Source organism: Rhinoderma darwinii, chromosome 2 (genome assembly GCF_050947455.1).
Source record: "Rhinoderma darwinii isolate aRhiDar2 chromosome 2, aRhiDar2.hap1, whole genome shotgun sequence".
Taxonomy (NCBI): Eukaryota; Metazoa; Chordata; class Amphibia; order Anura; family Rhinodermatidae; genus Rhinoderma; species Rhinoderma darwinii.
In genome coordinates, this window is record NC_134688.1 from 284,294,549 (window position 1) to 284,318,326 (window position 23,778).

Genomic DNA, 23,778 nt, shown 5'->3' on the forward strand with positions numbered 1-23,778 from the left:
AAAGCCGGGGACTAAATCTGATAGCCAGGCCGCAGCATCAACGGGATGAATGGTGCAAAATGGCACAAAGGCGCCGCCGTCCCACCAACGCCAAGGAACATGAAAATGTGCTCTAGGAATACAGGCAAATTAAAAAAAGGTGTCCAGAGAAGATAACTTGCTCACAACAAAAGAAAATCTATCTCCTCTAGATATAGGCTCCACATATGCTAGGACCCTAAATGCTGTAGGTGTGGGAGGGGTGTTGGAGGGGGAATGTGAAAAAATCTACCCTCTGAAGTCTTTGGGTGTAACAAAGGGTCACCTCATCAGTAACCTCGCATGTATAGTAGACCTGAGTGTCAGTTCATGTCTGATTCCTACGGACACTAGACTAGAAACGGTTTTAGACTTCGTTCACATCTGCGTTCTAACAGACAAAATAGCCAGCATGCTGTGCTATTTTGTCGGGCAATTTTAGCGCAGTCGACTGCGCTATTGGTTCCGACAAAAAACGCAAACCTTACGGAACGGAAACAAACGGAAACCATTTGCAACGGAAGCATTACCATTGAAATCAACGGTAATGCAAACGTAAGCTATGGTTTCTGTTTGCCTTTCCGTTGATGGGTTCCTCCAACGGAAAGACCTGGCGGAACCCATCAACGGAACCCCGATACTGATGTGAACAGGCCCTATGATTGATGAACTTGGATTTGGTTGGTATTAGGGTAATATTCATTGTCAGAGGCACACAGGAGCCGCTGTCAGCTGAGCCGTCAGTCCAGCTGACTGATGGATTTGGCTTACAGCAGCGTTATGCAGCTGTGCAACGCAAAAACGAAATAACATTTTTAATAAATGTCAATTGAAAAAGATGTATATAAACACAAAACACATACATTTAACAATAATAAAAAAAAAAAAGGCTACAAAGTTTTAGATAGCCTTTAACCTTTTGCGCTTTGGACGCACAGGTACGTCCAATTGTGAAAAGGGGTTGATAAATCTTTTTCCCTTGGAGATCTCTGCTCTAGAGACTTGTATGCTTCTAAGTAAATTCTTATATGTACCATTATTTGCCCAGCTTATTTTCTATGCATCTTCCTATATCATTTTGCTAGCATGCTCACATGAACCAGTTCAGTATCAGTAAACATAAAGTTAATATGTTGCCTGTAGTATGTGTTTTTCAATGTATCTATAAAATATCACTGAAGATAATACCTTAAAACCCAGGATCTGAACCCAGAATTAACTGGTTTGTCTCATGGACATCAAAAACGAAAGGACTGACTGTTGGTTTGGTACTTAGCACTTTTTTTTTAACAATTATGGATGGTTAAGGCTTATTCACACGAACGTTGTATACTGCCGTTAAAACAACGGCCGTCACGCGGACGCATGTACTTCAATGGGGCCGTTCACATGGCCGTTGTTTTAATGGACCGTGTGAAGGGTCCATTGAAAAATAGAACGTGTCCTATTTTCTTCCGTTTTCACGGATGCCTCGATAGACAAGTCTATGGGGGATACGTGAAAACGGGTACCGCACAGGTGCAACTCTGACGTGAAAAACTAACGTTTTTCACGTCTGAGTTTGCACAAGTTCGTGTGAATAAGCCCTTATAAAGATATATAATCAATTTTTAAATTGCTGAAAAACCAGAAAATAAAACAAACCTTAGGGCCTGTTCACATCACCGTTCGCTTTCCGTTCCGAGGTTCCGTCGGAGGTTTCCGTCGGGTGAACCCCGCAACGGAAAGTGAAAGTGAAACCACAGCTTCCGTTTCAGTCACCATTGATATCAATGGTGACGGAAACATCGCTAATGGTTTCCGTTCGTCTACATTCCGGCAGGTTTCCGGTTTTCGGACGGAATCACTAGCGGAGTCGACTACGCTATGGATTCCGTCGGAAAACCGGAAACCAGCCAGAATGGTGACGAACGGAAACCATTAGCGATGTTTCCGTAACCATTGTTATCAATGGTGACTAAAACGTAAGCTGAGGTTTCACTTTCACTTTCCGTTGCGGAGTTGATCTGACGGAAACCTCCGACGGAACCCCGGAACGGAAAGCGAACGGTGATGTGAACACTTATTCCCCTGGTTGCATTTTTTAAAAACTAAATTTCTATAAGTATTCACTTACCTCCGCTAATTGTTTTGCTCCTACGTCATCTTGGTGGCTCTTCTTTGATAGCGGTTCTTGTCCTAACAGCGCTTTTCCTGGAACTTGTGGCTCTTTTTTACCATGTCCTTCATCTACTTGTCTTTTATGTCTAGCACGTGCCCCCTCCCTCTTCCACCATTCCTTGTGAAATCCTTCACCACGTTCCTCTTTCCTTGTTAAAGTATCTGAAATGTGGCGATAGAATGAAGTCCGTGATTTGCCTTCCCTATACATATACACCAACAGAGAGTCTTTAGAGCTCATCTTCGTTGTCCAACAACTTTGTGGAGTCCTACAATTCGCAAGGATGCAGGTGTCCTCCAATATCCAGAATACATTGCAGGAGCGGCTCTGACAGCAAGAAACACGGCAGGAGTGAACAGACTGAGGGCCGTCAGCCAACCTCAAGTAGTGGGTATCATTCTTAGTCCTCAGACCCAACCCAAACCGAATACTACCTTTTTGACATACAGAACTGCCTTGGATGGCATCTGGGAAAACAAAAAATGTGAATTAACACCAAAATATTGACAATGACAGCCATTCAAATAACCATAAGGCAGTCACATGCAGCAGATTTTGTTGCAGAAATTTCTGTGAATGAAAATCAGTTGCATTCATCTAAATGGAACTTGCAGAAATCCATGTACCTGCTGCAGTATCAACCACATTCAGATGAAAGAAACGGATTTTCCATCACAGACATTTTTGCACCCAAATCTGCCGCATGTGAATCCACCCTAAGGTTATCAATTACAGCGTTAATGGGTTCAGCAAATTAAAGTTATTAATTTATATCCATCGGAAGTAAAACAATGAAGTTTCTTATTAAGTGACTGCAAGCAGAGATCTTAAAAACAGTGAATTGATACAGAAAGTATATTGGAAAATTGTATAACTTTTCACTATACAAAAATAAGATTTATTCGATACAACCGTAATACCTCTTTAAAGGCATTATGTTGTTACAACACATATTTCAATCACACTTAATATTGATAGAGGCTGCTGGTTATAGAGAAAAGCCATGTCATTGCAAAAGGGCAAAGTGCAAATCTATATAGAGGCAGAGCACATCCAGGCTCACAGCACATGGCATCACCTACACCACTAAATTTAGTAGTAAAATCTGCTTTTTTAATCTATAAAGCACCCGTACATACAGTGAAGGAAATAAGTATTTGATCCCTTGCTGATATTGTAAGTTTGCCCACTGTCAAAGACATGAACAGTCTAGAATTTTTAGGCTAGGTTAATTTTACCAGTGAGAGATAGATTATATAAAGAAAATCACATAGTCAAAATGATATATATTTATTTGCATTGTGCACAGAGAAATAAGTATTTGATCCCCTACCAACCATTAAGAGTTCAGCCTCCTCCAGACCAGTTACACGCTCCAAATCAACTTGGTGCCTGCATTAAAGACAGCTATCTTAAATGGTCACCTGTATAAAAGACTCCTGTCCACAGACTCAATTAATCAGTCTGACTCTAACCTCTACAACATGGGCAAGACCAAAGAGCTTTCTAAGGATGTCAGGGACAAGATCATAGACCTGCACAAGGCTGGAATGGGCTACAAAACCATAAGTAAGACGCTGGGTGAGAAGGAGACAACTGTTGGTGCAATAGTAAGAAAATGGAAGACATACAAAATGACTGTCAATCGACATCGATCTGGGGCTCCATGCAAAATCTCACCTCGTGGGGTATCCTTGATCCTGAGGAAGGTGAGAGCTCAGCCGAAAACTACACGGGGGGAACTTGTTAATGATCTCAAGGCAGCTGGGACCACAGTCACCAAGAAAACCATTGGTAACACATTACGCCGTAATGGATTAAAATCCTGCAGTGCCCGCAAGGTCCCCCTGCTCAAGAAGGCACATGTACAGGCCCGTCTGAAGTTTGCAAATGAACATCTGGATGATTCTGAGAGTGATTGGGAGGAGGTGCTGTGGTCAGATGAGACTAAAATTGAGCTCTTTGGCATTAACTCTACTCGCCGTGTTTGGAGGAAGAGAAATGCTGCCTATGACCCAAAGAACACCGACCCCACTGTCAAGCATGGAGGTGGAAAGATTATGTTTTGGGAATATTTCTCTGCTAAGGGCACAGGACTACTTCACCGCATCAATGGGAGAATGGATGGAGCCATGTACCGTCAAATGCTGAGTGACAACCTCCTTCCCTCCACCAGGACATTAAAAATGGCTGGTGGCTGGGTCTTCCAGCACGACAATGACCCGAAACATACAGCCGAGACAACAAAGGAGTGGCTCAAAAAGAAGCACATTAAGGTCATGGAGTGGCCTAGCCAGTCTCCCGACCTTAATCCCATCGAAAACTTATGGAGGGAGCTGAAGATCCGAGTTGCCAAGCGACAGCCTCGAAATCTTAATGATTTACAGATGATCTGCAAAGAGGAGTGGGCCAAAATTCCATCTAACATGTGTGCAAACCCCATCATCAACTACAAAAAATGTCTGACTGCTGTGCTTGCCAACAAGGGTTTTGCCACCAAGTATTAAGTCTTGTTTGCTAAAGGGATCAAATACTTATTTCTCTGTGCACAATGCAAATAAATATATATAATTTTGACAATGTGATTTTCTTTTTTTTTTTAAATATATAATCTATCTCTCACTGGTAAAATTAACCTAGCCTAAAAATTCTAGACTGTTCATGTCTTTGACAGTGGGCAAACTTACAAAATCAGCAAGGGATCAAATACTTATTTCCTTCACTGTACATGTGCACTTATCCATGGAAAAACCAGTAACAGTTTTCTGTTAAGTATATCAGATTTCAATTATACATCGGATATAAAAAGTGTGACAATGGGACAAAGTCACAAACTAACTTAATTTAATTCACGTATTTAAAAATGGTCAAGAACGGCACGGTTTCTGGGGAAAAAGCACACCCTAATTATTTTTATTTTTCAAACCAAAGTTATTCCACATTAAATTTTATGTCAATTAAAGTGTATCTAAGGGCCTGTTCACTTCCGTGTCACCCTTCCGTTCATGGGTTCCGTTAGACCTTTACATCATGAACGGAAAGGCAAATAGAAACCATAGCTTCCGTTTGCATTACTGTTGAACGCAATGGTAATGCTTCCGTTTGCAAATGATTTCCATTTGTCTCCGATTCGTAAGGTTTTCGTTTGTTTTTTTTTAACGGAAACAATAGCATAGTCGACTGGGCTATTGTTTCCGCCAAATAAAAAAACAAACGGAAAGCATTTGCAACAGAAGTCTTACCAATGCAATCAAGGGTAATGCGAACGGAAGATATGGTTTCCATTTGTCTTTCCGTTCATGAGTTCCCCTGACGGAAAGGTCTGACGGTACCCATGAACGGAAGGGTGACGCTGATGTAAACACCGCAAAATCTGTGCTAACTTATAATATAACTTTTTCTGGGGTAGTTTTTTTTTCCCAAAAGAGACCTCCGAATCACCTACTTCTCTTCACACAAACAGAGTTAAATTCTGGAAGCCTGCAACCGCCACTTGGGGGAGTTTAGGCTGCGTTCACATGGTGTGGTCAAAATGAGTTTCCGGGGTTCTGTCGGAAAGATCGCTAATGGTTTCCGTTAGTCACCCTTCCGGCAGGTTTCCGTTTTGACGGAATCAATAGCGGAGTCGACTGCGCTATTGATTCCGTCGGAAAACCGGAAACCTGCCGGAATGGTGACGAACGAAAACCATTAGCGATGTTTCCGTCACCATTGATATCAACGGTGACTGAAATTGGAAGCTGTGGTTTCACTTTCACTTGCAGGGTTCACCAGATGGAAACCTCAGACGGAACCCCGGAACGGAAAGTGAACGGTGATGTGAACAGGCCCTAATAAATTATATCCGGTTCCTGTCAATATGTCTGTCATTTTACGGGGAAAAATATTTTTACTGGCATTTTTGACCGAATCTATCAAACTCTTAATTAGGTCAGAATTTTTTTCCTTATTTCCAGTTATCTGAAGTGGGGTGTGTATTATAGTCCAAAAATAAGGGGAATATAGATTTTAAAAGAAAAAACAAAATACAAAAAAAGACAAGATAGGCGCATGTTACAGCGCATCATCTGTTTTTGTTGCTATATACAGTCTACCTGGGTTACATCTGGGATAAATACAGCCATAGGCTGAATTCAGACGACCGTAATATACGTCCGTATGACGGCCATTAAAATAACGACCATCACACAGACGCATGTATTTAACCCCTTAATGACCGGGCATGTTTGTACCTTAATGACCAAGCCAGATTTGTCAAATCTGGTATGTCTGACTTTATCAGAGAATAACTCTGTGAAAGTTTTGAATATCCAAGTAATTCTGACACTGTTTTTTCGTCACATGTTGTACTTTATTTTAGTGGTAAAAGTAGACTGATACGATTTGCGGAAATTAATTAAAAAATAGAAAAATGGAAGAAATTTTGTAAAAATTACCATTTTCCCCTATTTTTAACTGCAATATGTCACATATGTACACACATACTGTACAATTTTTTTAATTAAATATATATTTCCATCTCTTTACTCCATTTTGGCAGCACTTTTGAAAAAATAAAATAAATTTTCAGCAATTTAGAGGACTTACAAATTAAATAATAATTTTATAAATTTTGAAGTACATTTTGTTTTCCTGCACCAAGCCAGGTTTTCAGAGGCTCATAGGTGTCAGAATGGTGGAAACCCCCACAAATGACCCCATTTAGAAAACTAGACCCCTTAAGGTATTTACCTAAGGGTATAGTAAGTATTTTGACCCCACAGTTTTTTGCTAAATTGAATACATAGCAGGTGAAAAAAAAAAAATTCACTTTTTTTCATAAAAGTATCAGTTTGAAGACCAATTTCTTTGTAAAGCGACCATGAGAATGAAGAAACACACCCCAAAATCTATCACCCTGTTTCTCCTGTTTTCAAAAATACCAACATTGTGGCCCTAATGCGCTGCCTGGACACACGGCAGGACCCAAAAGGAAGGGAACACCCGGAGGCTTTCAGGACTCATATTTTGCTTGAAAATGTTTTAGGCCCCAATGTGCATTTGGAGAAGCTTTGAGCTGCCAGAACGATAGAAACTCCCCATAAACTACCCCATTTCGAAAACTAGACCCCTTAAGGTATTTATCTAGGGGTATAGTTAGCATTTTGACCACACAGGTTTTTCGCTAAATATATTGAAATTAGTCTGTAAGAATTAAAATGTACTTTTTTTCTGAAACAACATAGAAATTTTTATTATTTACAAGGAATAACGAAGAAAATGCACCCCAACATTTGTAAAGCAATGTCTCCCGATTACGACAATACCCCATATGTTGTAATAAACTGCTGTTTGGTCCCACAGCAGGGCTCAGAAGGGAAGGAGCGCCATTTGGATTTATGATTTTGCTGGAATGGTTTTCGGTGCCATGTCGCATTTGCAATGCACTGGAGGGACCAAAACAATGGAAACCCACCAAAAGTGACCCCATTTTGGAAAAACTTTCAAGGAATTTTTCTAGGGGTATAGTGAGCATTTAGACCCCACGGGTCTTTTGCAGAGTTTATTAGAATTAGGGCGCGAAAATTAATATCAACATTTTTTCCACTAAAATGTTGCATTTTCTCATTTTCACAAGGGATAAAGGAGGAAAAAAACAACCATTTTTTATAAAGCAATTTCTCCCGAGTACGGAAATACCCCACATGTGGTCATACGTTTTTTCATCAGAAATGAATTAACCCTTTCAGGACTGACCCATTTTTTGCTTTCATATTTTAAATTTTCACTCCCCGCTTTCCAAGAGCCATAACTTTTTTATTTTTCCATCAATAGAGTGGTGTGAAGGCTTATTTGTTGCGGGACAATCTGTAGTTTTCATTGGTACCATTTTGGGGTACATGCGATTTTTTTTGATCACTTTTTATTCAATTTTTTTGCAATCCTGAGCAAAAAACAGGAATTCTGACACCGTTTTTTATGTTTTCTTTTTGCGGCGCTCACCGTACGCTATAAATGACATTTTTACTTTATTCTGCGGGTTGGTACGATTACGGCGATACCATATGTATATAGGTTTGGTCCTTTTTTTTAGCGTTTGCACAATAAAATGACTTATTTATAAAAAAAAAAAATTCTGTGTCACCATATTCTGAGAGCCATAATTTTTTAGTCAAAAAAGCTGTGTAAGAGCTTGTTTTTTGCGGGACGGATAGAAGTTTTTATTGGTACTATTTTCGGGTACATGCGACTTTTTGATCACTTTTTATTCTTTATTTAGGGAGCGGTGGTGACCCAAAAAATTGCGATTCTGTCGTAGTTTTTTATTGATTTTTTTTGGGGTGTTCATCGTGCGGGAAAAATAACATTAGAGTTTTATAGTTGGGGTCGTTACGAACGCGGTGATACCAAATATGTGTACTTTTTTAACGTGTTCATTTTTTTTCTATAATAAAAGTCTTATTATAGGAAAAAAAGCATTTAGTGTTTATAGAACTTATAACTTTTATTTTTACACTTTTTTTAAAACATTTTGATTACTTTTTTACTTGTCCCACTAGGGGACACTTAGTCTTGCAGCTTTGATCGCTGCTAGAGTACATTACACTACACACGTAGTGTAATGTACTCTAACTGTCATTGTGACGTGACTGTCACACTGACAGGAAGCAGAGGAGGAACGGCCGGAGGCTGTTCCTCCGAGGCTTCCGTGCATGGCAACCCGGAGGTCATTATCTGACCTCCGATTGCCGTGACAAGCATCGCTAGCCCCCACGATCACTGCGTGGGGGCTGCTGATGTGCTTCAAACCACTTAAATGCGGCGACGGCAATCCGTCGCCGCACTTAAGGGGTTAACTGCCGAAATCAGCGGCGATGGTCCGCTGTCCGGCGAGGCTGATGTCTCAGCTGTCTAGGACAGCTGTCAGCGCGGGTCTGTCACTCTGTGTTTACACAGAGTGACAGTTTGAAATGCGGACGAAAATGAACGTCATGGTGCGGGAACTAGCAGCCGACCATGACGTTCATTTTCGTCCTTGGTCGTTAAGGGGTTAAAGAGGCTCTGTCACCAGATTTTGCAACCCCTATCTGCTATTGCAGCAGATCGGCGCTGCAATGTAGATTACAGTAACGTTTTTATTTTTAGCATTATTGGCCAAGTTATGACCATTTTTGTATTTATGCAAATGAGGCTTGCAAAAGTCCAAGTGGGCGTGTTTAAAGTAAAAGTCCAAGTGGGCGTGTATTATGTGCGTACATCGGGGCGTTTTTACTACTTTTACTAGCTGGGCGTTCTGACGAGAAGTATCATCCACTTCTCTTCAGAACGCCCAGCTTCTGCCAGATCACGCTGTGACGTCACTTCCCCAGGTCCTGCATCGTGTCAGACGAGCGAGGACACATCGGCACCAGAGGCTACAGTTGATTCTGCAGCAGCATCGGCGTTTGCAGGTAAATCGATGTAGCTACTTACCTGCAAACGCTGATGCTGCTGCAGAATCAACTGTAGCCTCTGGTGCCGATGTGGCCGACACGATGCAGGACCTGTGAATGACGCCACAGATCTGCACTGCCAGAAGCTGGGCGTTGTGAAGAGAAGTGGATGATACTTCTCGTCAGAACGCCCAGCTAGTAAAAGTAGTAAAAACGCCCCGATGTACGCACATAATACACGCCCACTTGGACTTTTACTTTAAACATGGCCATTTGGACTTTTGCAAGCCTCATTTGCATAAATACAAAAATGGTCATAACTTGGCCAAAAATGCTCGTTTTTTAAAAATAAAAACGTTACTGTAATCTACATTGCAGCGCCTATCTGCTGCAATAGCAGATAAGGGGTGGAAAATCTGGTGACAGAGCCTCTTTAAATGGGGCCGTTATCCCATTTTTTCCCGTTTTTAACGATCCCTCGAAAGACTCAAGTCTATGGGGATCCGTGAAAATGGGACCCGCACGGATGCAAAAACTGCAGTTTTTCACGTCCGAGTTTGCACTCGTTCGTGTGAATCTGGCCATAGTGTCATAAATACTTGTTAACAGCAGTCTTATGTGTTCAGAAGGTAACAACTACTGGAGCACAATGACATTGGCTAACTCCCAACAAATAATTGTTATGTGGGTGAACAGTAAAAACTAGGACAACATTATAATACATTACATTAAATATTCCCCAATTATTGACATCCTGACAACAGCTAGATATATAGAAGCGGGGTGATTTTCTCCATTTTGTACATTGGATGTAGATGCTCGACTGGTTTCTATGAATCTTTTTGTACACTACAGCAAATAACCCTGGTGTCACCAGCAATTCAAAGAAGTATGTCAGTACATTTGTTTGCATGTCCATTGCAAGACTGTGGCGGTAATTTATTAATACTGGCATTTCATATGCCAGTCTTAATCTAAAGCCCCCTGGAGTAAGATGTGCCTAATACATTAAGAGGTGCATGCATCCTAAAGGGCTTTTCCCATCTTGGATATTTATGGCATATCCACAGCCGCACGCGTGACCCGCTCTACACCAGACCCAGTCTGGATTCTGTGGCCAGCGGCCGCCGCTCCAGGGGAGGTTAGAGTTGAAAGACCCCCTTTCTCGCTATCAGACATCCTGTGGATATGCCCTATATATCTAAGAGGGGGAAACCCCTTTAATAAATTAGGCGCATCTTTGGTCATCCTTGCGCCACAGAGGGAAATCTTTCAATTACAATTTACGCCAGCGGAGACAGCATTGAATGGCAAAAAGTCACAACAAATATTGTGCAAATATGACGCGTGCCCCATAATTTGTGACTTTTTAACGCCATAAAACTGGCAAACAGTCTTTGATAAATTCCCTCAGTATGTAGACATAGAACATTTGTGCCATATTAGTTTAAAGTGTTAGGCTTTGGTCATATCTGTATTTGCGCAATTTTGACATGATTGCTGAAGTTTTGCTCAATGTGATATGATCACAACATGTGTACACAGACTATATAGTCTCCCTCCATATACAGGTGTACAAAATATGTTTTTCAATTGTGCTACTAGAAAACAAAAGAATGACAGTTTCTGATATATACGCTTGAAGCCACCAGGTGTGACCTGGTGAACATAGAGATGAAAATTGAGAGATGCAGTACGTGATTATAAAATAAATAATATACATACAGTGCCTTGCAAAAGTATTCACCCACTTGGTGTTTTTGTTGCATACAACCTGACGTTAAAATTGATTTTATGTAATGGAGCTGACAAAATACCAAATTGTAAGGCTATGTTCACACAGAGTATTTTGGGGGAGGAATATCTGCCTCAAAATTCCGTTTGAAACTTTGAGGCAGATTTTCCTCTCCCTGCACGCCGATTTTCGCGGTGATTTTCGCCCGCGGCCATTGAGCGCCGCGGGCATAAAACAGCGCGAAATGCGCTTTCTCTGCCTCCCATTGAAGTCAATGGGAGGTCGGAGGCGGAAGCGCCTGAAGATAGGGCATGTCGCTTCTTTTTCCCGCGAGGCAGTTGTACTGCTCACGGGAAAAAGACGCCGACCCCTCCCATTGAAATCAATGGGAGGCAATCTCGGGCCGTTTGTGCCGAGTTTTGCGACGCGGTTTCCGCGTCAAAAAAATCGGCAAAATACCCCGTGTGAACATAGCCTAAGAGTGGAATGAAAAAAAATAACCTTATTTAAAAAACAAAAAAAAACAAACTGAAAAGCGAAGGGTGCATATGTATTCACCCGCAATGCTATGAAATCCCTAAGGGTCCATTCACACATTGTTTTGAGGTGGGGTTAGAGCCGCATTAAAAAACCGACTGCGTTTTTACCACGATTTGATGAGTTTTCTACGTGGACGCAGTAAAAAAAACAAACAAAAAAAAACAACCGCATTGAAAAACGTGGTTTTCAGATGCGGTTTATTGATGCGGGTCTAACCGCACCTCAACCTGTAAATTGAGCCTAAACAAGATCTGGTCAAACCAATTTGAGTCTGCAACACCACTAAGCATCTTGAAGACCGAGGAGCTCACCTAACAGGTCAGAGTCAAAGTTGTGGAGAAGTATAAATCAGGGTTTGGTTATAAAAATGTCCCAAACTTTGAACATCCTGCAGAGCATCATTAAATCCATTATAACCAAATGTAAAGAATATGGCACAACTGCAAACCTGACCAGAGAAGTTCACCCACCAAAACTCACAGACAGGGCTATGAGGGCATAAATCAGGGATTCAACAAAGAGACCAAAGATAACTCTGAAGAAGATCCAAAGATCCACAGCGAAGATGGAAGTATCTGTCCATCGGACCAGTATAAACCGTACAATCCACAGAGTGGGGGCTCTATGGAAGACTGGCCAGAAAAACAAAACAAAAAACATTGCTTAACCCCTTAATGACCAGCCTATTTCAGACCTTAATGACCAGGCAATTTTTTGCGTTTTTCAATCGTCGCATTCCAAGAGGAATAACTCTTTTATTTTTGCGTCGACATAGCTGTGTAAGGTCTTGTTTTTTGCGGGACAAGTTGTACTTTTTAATAGCACCATTTTGGGGGACATATTATTTATTGATTAACTTTTATTAACTTTTTTTGGGGGGGGAATAGAAAAAAATCTGAAATTTCGCTTCTCTTTTTTGCGTCCTAAATCTACGCCGTTTACCGTGTGGTATAAATAACACAATAACTTTATTCAGCGGGTTGTTACGATTGCAACGATACCAAATTTGTATAGTTTTTGTATGTTTTACTACTTTTACACAGTAAAAACACTTTTTTTTCAAAATTATTTGTTTTTGTGTCTCCATATTTGAAGAGCCGTAACGTTTTTATTTTTTCGCCGATGCGGTTGTATGAGGGCTTTTTTTTTGCGGGACGACTTGTAGTTTTTATTGGTACCATTTTGGAGTAGATGCGACTTTTTGATCACTTTTTAATCACATTTTTTAAAGTCAGGATTCACAGAAAACAGCAATTTTTCTGTCGTTTTTTATTTAATTTTTTACGGCGTTCACCGTGCGGGTTAAGTAATGTAATAGCTTTATAGTCGGGGTCGTTACGGACGCGGCGATACCAAATATGTGTAACTTTTTTACTTTATTTTGTTTTTTTAATGGTAAAGCAGTTTGTAAGGGTAAAAAGTGGGTTTTTCATTTTTTTAAAATTTTTTTAAAATTAACTTTATTAAACTTTTTTTTTTACTAGTCCCACTAGGGGACTTTAATATACGATTCTGCGATCGCTATTATAATACACTGCAATACTTCTGTATTGCAGTGTATTACTGCCTGTCCGTTTAAAACGGACAGGCATCTGCTAGGTCATGCCTGCGGCATGATCTAGCAGGCATTCATTAGAGGCAGACCTGGGGGCCTTTATTAGGCCCCCGGCTGCCATTGGAGACACAGACACTCGGCGATCGTATCGCCGGGTGTCGGTGGGAGAGAGAGGGAGCTCCTTCCCTCTCTCCAAAACCACTCAGATGTGCTGCTCGCTATTGAGCACCGCATCTGAGGGGTTAAACGGGTGAGATCGATACGAATATCGATCTCACCCGGCAGAGCAGGGACGCTCCCAGCCCTCAGCTGCCTCTGGCAGCTGAGAGCAGGGAGATTTGACAGCTCCCTGCTCTGTTTACTTATTCCGATGCCGCGACGTAAACAGTCTATGGCATCGGAATAAGGCCCGTTAGTGACCGACGTAAAAACGCGATGGGCCGGTCACTAACGGGAAAAAAAGTTTTGAGTTCGCCGAACAGCATGTGGCTGACTTTCCAAACACATTTTTGGCCATCATGGGAATCTATATATGTGGTGCATTCCCAATACTTCCATCACCCAAAGGTCACCATTCCCACAGTGAAGCATGGTGGCAGTATTATGCTGTAGGGATGCTTTTCATCGTCAGGAACTGGTGAGGTATGAAGGAAACATGGATGGCTGTAAATACAAGGCAATTCTTGAGATAAATCTGCCAGACATTTGAGACTGGGATGGAGGTTCACCTTCCAGGACAATGACCCTAAACATACCGATAAAGATACACTGGAGTGGTTTAAGGAGAATCATTTAAACCCCTTCCTGACATTTGACGTATCCATACGCCAAAGTCGGGTAGGGGAAGTATGGAACGGGCTTAATAGGTGCATGTCAGAATCACGATATACTGCAATACATTAGTATTGAATAATAATAGATCTAACAATCGCTGCTTGAAGTCCCCTAGGGGGACTAATAAAAAAAGTAAAAATTAGTAAAATAAAGTTGTTTTTTTTATGTAAAAATTAAAAGTTAAAAAAAACACCCTTTCCCTATTTTCCCCCTACAGCATAGTAAAAAAATTAAAAAAATAAACAATTGATATCGCCGCGTCCGTAAAAGTCTGATCTATTACAATATATCATTATTTAACCCGCCCGGTGAACGCCGTAAAATAAAAAAAATAGTAAACGCCAGAATCTTTATTTTTTGGTCCCCTAATCTCCCACAAAAAATGAAATAAAAACTGATCAAACCGTCGCATATACACCGAAATGTAATTATTTAAAACTACAGCTTATCCCGCAAAAAATAAGCCCTTATACCACTTAATCGACGCAAAAATAAAAACGTTATAGCTCTCGGAATTTGGCAACACAAAATAAATTATTTTTTTTACACTTAGGTTTTTACATGTAAAAGTAGTAAAATATAGAAAAAACGATATATATTTGGTATCGCCGTAATCGTATTGACCCACAGAATAAAGTTAACATGTTGTTTTAATTGCACGGTGAATTCCGTAAAAACGGCGCGCAAGAAACCATGGAGGAATCGCTGTTTTTTTCATTTTCTACCCCACATATTTTTTTTTTCCTGTTACCTAGTACATTATATGGCACAATAAATGGTGCTACGAAAAACTACAACTCGGCCCGCAAACATCAAGCCCTCATAGTACTATATCGACGGAAAAAATAAAAAAAAGTTATGGCTTTTGGAAGGTGGGGAGGAAAAAACGAAAATCGGAAAAAGGGCTGCGGCGGGAAGGGGTTAAATGTATTGGAATGGCCTAGTCAAAGACCAGACCTCAATCCAATGGAGAATCTGGGACATGACATGAAGACTGCTGTACACCAACGTAACCCATCAAACTTGTAGGAGTTGAAGCAGTTCTGCCTGGAAGTACGGGCAAAAATCCCAGTGTCTACATATGTTAAGCTAATAGAGACCTACCCCAAGGGACTTGCATCTGTAATTGTAGCAAAAGATGACTCTGCAAAGTATTGACTTCAAAGCAGTAGGCATGTTGTGTAAATCAAATGGTACAAACCTCCCAAAAATCCATTTTGATTCAAGGTTGTAATGCAAAAATGAGAAAAAACAAAAAAGGAGGGTGAATATTTTAGCAAAGCTCAAAGCAATACTTGCAATGCCTACTGTAAATATGAACAGAAAGCGGTCTTTCTAAACAGGTGATTAAACACACTAATGGCAGTTTGGTCAACAGTACAGACTAGGGCACCTCACGGTGTATTATAAACAATATTGGTTTTACATCTCATGAGCCTGTAGGCAAAATGGGGTAACATCCTGATCAGCCAGTGTAAATGTAAATCCTAGTTCACATCACGTTTTGGCCCTACGTTTAGGGCTTGTCCACACGTAACGGAATTACTGCAGAAAATGGTGCGGATTTTGCTACGTTTTTCTCAAACTTGGGAGATGGTGACATCTCCTCTGAAAAACGCAGCAATTCAGTCCACTCTCCGCAGCAGGAATTGACAGGAATTCCTGCTGCGGTCTGAAAAATACGCACCGCAGATCAATTTCTGCAAGGAAATTTTACGCACCGTGTGGATGAGATTTGTTGAATCTCGCCCACTTTGCTGCTTCTATATTCTGCTGCGTATTTTCCGTCCGCAATTCCAGACGGAAAATACGCAGCAATTCCACTACGTGTGGACAAGCCCTTATAGGGTTAGGAAGCTGCTGACATCACTGTTCATATATGGTCACTGCTCAATGCCAGAGTCCCCGGTCAAGGCATCAAAAGCAATCTGCCCACGGACTTTGGTCCTGGGGAAGCTCGTGTCCATACGGTCCATATATAGAGCCCCCCACCCAGAGCGCCTCCAAAGTAGCGAATGTGCCAGGCACTTATGTGTAACAACTAAATAAATGCGTCGCACATTTAGCTATCCGTGCGCCACTAAAAGAAATCTATGTCAGTCAGGAGCTGGCCTAGTTTTCCGCCAGCTTTTGGCATAAAATATAGTAAATGCATTGGGTGCAGGTGGCCATGCCCCTTCCGCTAAGTTCCACCGGCCAGAAAACTGGCATAGAAACTTCCCCCCATAGAGTCACATGCTGTAGTTGCGTCATCAAATCGCTGCCATGGGACGTTACATCATTATGGACAAATATCACTAAGGCCAACAGCAATTAGAAAACATGGCCATGTGACGTTAAGCAAATCAGAACGCTTTATTTTCCTATTAATTTTTGTGACAAAAACGTTAATATTATTGTTAAAAGAAAAAGGGCAGGACTAAATGGCGGGGTCTTCAGTCTCACAGTTCCTTGGGCAATACAAGCTGTAAATACAGCCCTGTGGATACCCCAACTTTTATCAGTGTTGATCACCTCCTTTAGGGTGCATTCAAATGATATAGTCATATCACCTTTTTGTTTACTGTAATTTTCACTGCGTTTTGCTGTAATTTTGAACATAAAATGCACCAAAAACCTCAATAAGACCGCACTGCGCAAATACACGCTAAGAAAACATTATACAGTACTTAGATTGGATCAATAGAGTTTAGTATGTACTGAATGCAGCTAAGAATGACTGTACTGCCTAAAAAGTGCCAGTGCCTATGAATTTCAAGGTTATGTTCACTGCGTAAAAATCTGCAGTGTATCCAATCCAGAACCCGCGGGGAAATCCAGGGAAATATTCGCACCAAATTGTGTCTAGATATTCGGCCAGATTAAGAGCTGTGGAAAACAGCTGAGAAAAAAAAAACTAGACCACTTCTCGTGACGCTTCCAATGTGTCCGTGATGCCCAGGCAGGAATCTGTACAGCCTGCCTCCTATGATGACGTTTCATCACGTCACCACCAGTGCAGAGATCAGCCGAATGAGCAGGAACACGTTGCCATGGGAGTGCCATGAGAGGCGAGTATATATATTATTTTATTTCAAACTTTTAAAATATAATTTTTTTTGAACTTGCAGAATTTGCTGCGAAAACACTGCGTAATCTCAGCAAATTCTGCAACAATAGGCATTTTTTGATAAATTTTACATATCCGCGACAATTCTACAGCGACTCAGCAAAAAGAAATGGACATGCTGCGGATATAAAATCTGCACCGCAGGTCAATTTATAAACATTTTCTCTGTGTTTCTTCAAAGCTCATCCACTTTGCTGCTACTGTATTACGCTGTGGATTTTACGCCTGCAAATCCGGACAGAAAATCCACAGCATCATTTTCTACATTTGAACTTATCCTAACGCTGTGTTCACGTTATGTACAGTATGTTCGGCGAATGCCCTGGAGGAGATCATGGACATATGCCCAACATATCCATAGGGCCAGGGGCGTAGCTAGAGGCTCATGGGCCCCGATGCAAAAATTCTTAATGGGCCCCCCCCCCCCCGCAAACTTCTCATGGCCGACGGTCCGCAGCTTTCAGCTGCATCGCTGGGTCTCCTAAGTGACTCAACAATGCAGCACTAGCAGCCGGGGGCGTCACTAAGGCTGGGTTCACACACACTATTTACGGAAGTAATTCGGGCGTTTTAGCATTGAATTACGTCCGAAAATGCGGCTCAAAAGCGCCGGAAAACATCTGCCCATTCATTTGAATGGGTCTTACGATGTTCTGTGCCGACGGTCATTTTTTTTACGCGCCGCTGTCAAAAGGCGGCGCGTAAAAAAGTGCCTGTCACTTCTTCAGACGTAAATGGAGCCGTTTTCCATGGACTCCATGGAAAACCAGCTTCAATTACTTCCGTAATGGACGCAGCAAAAGACGCCTGCACATGCCATTACGGCTGAAATTACGGTGCTGTTTTCTCCTGAAAACAGCACAGTAATTTCAGCCGTAACAGACGCTGCCGTGTGAACATACCCTCAGGGCTTAAAATGTCCGGGAAATAGCCCCAATACATATGTGTCCGCCCCAAAAAAAAGTGTGTGTATAAGCATAGCATATCTATAGCACTACAACCCTATAAACTATGGATAGGATTAGATACACAGCTCAGCAGAGAGTATCACACATGATAGGATTAGATACAGTGGCTCAGAAGGCAGTATCACACATGATAGGATTAGATACAGTGGCCCAGCAGACAGTATCACACATGATAGGATTAGATACAGTGGCTCAGCAGACCGTACCACACATGATAGGATTAGATACAGTGGCTCAGCAGACAGTAGCACACATGATAGGATTAGATACAGTGGCTCAGCAGACAGTAGCACACATGATAGGATTAGATACAGTGGCTCAGCAGACAGTATCACACATGATAGGATTAGATACAGTGGCTCAGCAGACAGTACCACACATGATAGGATTAGATACAGTGGCTCAGCAGACAGTACCACACATGATAGGATTAGATACAGTGGCTCAGCAGACAGTACCACACATGATAGGATTAGATACAGTGGCTCAGCAGACAGTACCACACATGATCGGATTAGATACAGGGCCCAGCTCGCTGACATTGCGGCTCCAGCGCTGGACCCAGGATAGGTAAGAATAATAATTTTGCTTCTTTATGTGTTACTGATTATTTTTGTGTGTTTGTGTTTTTTTACAGGTTCGGTTGTTGGACTTCGGATACGAGGATTTCAATGACGGCGTTTTTTTTATTCTCAATAAAATGGTTAATGAGGGTTGTTTTTTTATTTCAATAAAATATTTTTTCTATGTGCTTGTATCTTTTTAAACTTTATTATCACCGCCTTAGTAATGGCCGCCGGCTGATTGACAATCTCCATTACTAAGGCGGGGCTTAATGTTAGCCGGTGCAGAGGCTACACTAACCCCCATTATTACCCCGGTACCCACCGCCACCAGGGGTACTGGGAAGAGCCGGGTACAAACCAGTACCCGACCATCTGTAGTGACGGGCAGGCACCGGGGTGGCCGCAGGCTGGTAGTATTAGGCTGGGGAAGGCCAAAACCAGTGGCCCTTTCCACCCTTGTAATGCTGCCTGCTGCTGCTGTGTTGTATCTGGCTGGTTATGAAAATTGGGGGGGACCCGACATCGTTCTTTCCAATTATTTTTTATTTCATTTTTTTTTAAATGACGTGGGGGTCCCCCCCATTTTCATAACCAGCCAGATACAATAAAGCAGCAGCAGCCTAGCATCACCAGGGTAGGAAGGGCCACTGTTTTTGGCCTTTCCCCTTCTGATAATACCAGCCTGCGGCCACCCCAGTGGCCGACCATCACTACAGATGGTCAGGTACTGGATCGTACCCGGCTCTTCCCAGCACCCCGGGTGGCGGTGGGTACCGGGGTAATAAAGGGGGTTAGTGTTAGCCTCTGCACCGGCTAACACTAAGCCCCGCCTTAGCAATGGATGCTGTCAATCAGCCGGCGGCCATTACTAAGGCGGTAGTAATATAGTTTTAAAAAAAACCACAAAGACATAGAAAAAATATTTTATTGAAATAAAAAAAAACCCAGACAACCCTCATTAACCATTTTATTGATAATAAAAAAAAAGCTGTCATCGAAGTAGTCCTGGAATCCGCCGTAGTCCAACGACCGAACCTGTAAGAAAACACACAAAAAATGATTAGTAACACGTGTAAGGGTATGTGCACACACACTAATTACGTCCGTAATTGACGGACGTATTTAGGCCGCAAGTCCCGGACCGAACACAGTGCAGGGAGCCGGGCTCCTAGCATCATACTTATGTACGACGCTAGGAGTCCCTGCCTCTCCGTGGAACTACTGTCCCGTACTGAAAACATGATTACAGTACGGGACAGTTGTCCTGCAGCGAGGCAGGGACTCCTAGCATCGTACATAAGTATGATGCTAGGAGCCCGGCTCCCTGCACTGTGTTCGGTCCGGTACTTGCGGCCGAAATACGTCCGTCAATTACAGACGTAATTAGTGTCTGTGCACATACCCTAAGGCTTAGATACAGGGCCCATGTGTGATACTGTCTGTGGGACCCTGTATCTAAGCCTACTGTGTGCTGGGGCCCTGTATCTAAACCTACAGTGTGGTAGGCTTAGATACAGGGCCCAGCAGACAGGATCACGCATGGGCCATGTATCTAAGCCTACCATGTGATTGGCTTAGATACAGGGCCCAGCAGACAGGATCACGCATGGGCCATGTATCTAAGCCTACCATGTGATTGGCTTAGATACAGGGCCCAGCAGACAGGATCACACAATCTGTGATCCTGTCTCATGGGCCCCTAAGCCTACTACATCGTAGGCTTCGGGGTTGCGCAGTCCCTAAACATTGATGGCCTATCCACAGGATAGGCCATCAATAGCTGATGTGTCGCCCGGGACCCGCAAATCAGCTGTTTTGAAGGGGCCGTAGCACTCGTACGAGAGCTGCTTCCCCTTCATTTCACTACTCGCTCACACTGTGAATCGCCGACACCGATTCACAGTGTGACCGGAATGAAGTGACAGGAATGAAGGGGAGCAGCTCTCGTACGAGTGCTACGGCCCCTTCAAAACAGCTGATTTGCGGGTCCCGGGAGTCGGACCCCGCCAGTCAGGGCTAACCTTACCTTCCTCTTCGGCCGCGGCGGGAGTTCTGTAGTCTCGGTGCTGTGCGCGGCGGCATAGCGCTGTGACGTCATGCGCTGCGCACAGCGCTTGACGTCAGGACCTCCGCTGCGATCCGGAACCAGGAAGGTAAGTAAAGTATGTTACTATAGTAACAGGGACCCGCGGCCCGAGTTACTATAGTAACTTTTTATTGATGTGGTGCGGGGGGGGGGCCGTGGGCCCCCCTGGCTTCGGGGCCCGGTCGCAATTGCGACCGCTGCGACCCCTATAGCTACGCCAGTGCATAGGGCCCCATTGGTATATGCTAAGCTGGTATGCATAGCCATACCTTCTTTTTCGCTGAATGGAATAGCGTAGTAGGCTACGCATTTCCATGCAAAGGCATACAGTAATGCTATGGGGTCCTATGGTCGACATGCCAATGTATGCCGATACAGCGGCATAAGTCACAGCCTTCTGTCGAAGTTATATAGCTGGAATTCATCCCGACGGAAAATTTCTACAGAAAGCAATAATGAAATGTGAACAGTCTTAGACTAGATTCACAAGGGCGTTGCGCATCTCGAACGTGAGAAACTACAGTTTTTCACGTCCGAGGTGCATCCGCGCTCTGCGCTGCGGGACACAATATCACGCATCCCCCATAGACTAGAGTCTATGGAGGGATGCGTGAAGCGTGAATAAATAGGACATGTACTATTTTCTCACAGACCCTTCACATGGTCCGTTGAAACAACGGCCGTGTGAACGGCCACATTGAATTATATAGGTCCGTGTGACGGCCGTTGTTTCCATGGCGTCACACCGACGTTTAACACGTTCGTGTGAATAAGGCCTCATACAGGTGTGAATAGGTAAAGAAAAGCAGCCTATATAACCATTAAAATGGCGTGCATAGCCAGTAGAACTTATTTATAATCCCTGATACATGCACGTGTTAGTGAAATGATAAAACTCATGGGAGTTTCTGTTAATAATAAATGGGCAAAGAATACTAAAACGTATGTATGGTCAAAGACAAACAAAACGTATATTGCCAGCAGGTAAGTGGGTGTGAATGAGATTACTTTCTTCTATTACATTCTACTGTATCTTTATTACAAGCACTTGGTTGGGAGCCAATACAAGAAGCAATTTCTTCCACCTATGCTGGAGTGAAAAAAGTCTCAGCTACAATGTCAGATTGGCAGGGTGGGTTTGATGCCCAGAAACCCCATCTCTAAACTCTACCTCAAAGGTCTTACAACCATAATACCCACAAGTGTTGACATCACTTGGCACCATCTCTCTGTCGGCTCATCAGACAAGCCTGGATGCAACATACGAGGAGATTCTGACCTTCCCCCACATACACTTTGTGCCGGAGGAGGCTCTGACCTGATTCCACTTCATGTGCCAAGGATGCTTATGTGAGGTGACGTGAAATGTGTGCAAGTCTGCAATTTAGGATGCTCATGCTTGCAAAGAAACATTAACCATTTAACTATAATCATGCTTGAAGGAGAAAAACTACTTTATAAATTTAGAAAGAATCTTGATTTCCCGTGGCTTTAGACAACTTAATTATTCATGCTAGAGGATAATCGGTCCATACATACAGCACCTGGCGGAGCTTACGCTATACTACGGAGTCTTATGGAACACTGTGTGCCGCCATAGTCTTACAGAAATATCTGAATAAATTAGTGTAGGGCTGGACGTTTAATTAAATTAATTTGATTAATTCGCCCTTAAGGTGTCTGAGGATTATATTTTTTAAAAGAATCATTTAATCAATTTACTAGTGGCACCGTCGCACCGTGCTTCAGGAGGAAGCTCTGCTTCGTCACCTGCTTGGTCCGCTCCGGCTGAGAAGCTGTGCCCCGTCGCCTCATCCGCTCCCTGTTCTGTCCCGGCTCTGCCTCTACTCTTTCACAAGACCGGGATCGGGCCGTGTGTCGGCCGGATTTCCAGACCCAACCACGGTACATGTGAACGGGATTCCTGGGATCATAGTCATATGGTGCTAGGAGTCCCTGCTTCCGCCATGGAACTGCTGTTCTGTATTAAACAAAATTTGACAGTACGGAACAGCAGTTCCGTGGGGTAGCAGGGACTCCTAGTATAGTGCAACCCCCCTGTAGATAGCGCCAGTGTAGCTCCCTCTAGGAGCGGAATCCCCGGCCAGAGCGTCTATCAGTACAGTGCACTATATGTGGGGTGTCGCACTACCTACATGGGCACTGTGTGAGGCACTATCTACATTGGGCACTGTGGCACTTTATAAGCGGGCACTGTGGCACTATCTACAGGGACATTGCGGCACTATCTACATGGGTACTGTTGTGTTTTCAGCGGGTTGGGACAAAAAAAAAAAACGGACAAATTAAATCCATCCAGTTTTTTAAAGGCCATGAAAAATGGATGGCAAATGCATGATGAACGGCCATTAAAAACGGACTGTAAATGGATGAAAATTTGGAGACACACTCATTTTTTAATGGCCATTTTTTTTCACTATCATGTGAATATAGCCTAAATGACTATGATGTCCGTTCACAAGTACTGTGGTCGGGCCGGAAATCTGGCTGACACATGGACCGTTTTTCAAAATCATGTTCGTGTGAATCCGGCCTTCATGTCATTTATTTAACCCTCCATCCCCACGATACTGCACAGGGTCCTGCTCAGACTTCAGAAACTATAATGTAATCTCGCCCCTGAAATGTCGGAGACCGGCTGAGGTGGTGACGGGCAGAGAGGGATGCTCATGCACACAGCACATCATTGATTATAGATTCTGTTAACTTGTTCCCTGCCGGGGAACACAGACGTTTTAAATCAATTAGATAGACATTTTTCCAATTGTATTTC

The 23,778-nt window shown here is 42.7% G+C and overlaps 1 protein-coding gene across 1 annotated transcript in view; it reads right to left on the reverse strand.

Moving 5' to 3' along the window:
* Nucleotides 1–23,778, reverse strand: part of KIAA0319L (KIAA0319 like) — a 139,605-nt gene that overhangs the window by 84,273 nt on the left and 31,554 nt on the right. Inside the window, exon 4 of the mRNA XM_075853361.1 lies at nt 2,135–2,646. Within this exon, the coding sequence (XP_075709476.1) occupies nt 2,135–2,646 (512 nt within the window). The remainder of the gene's footprint in view (nt 1–2,134; nt 2,647–23,778) is intronic.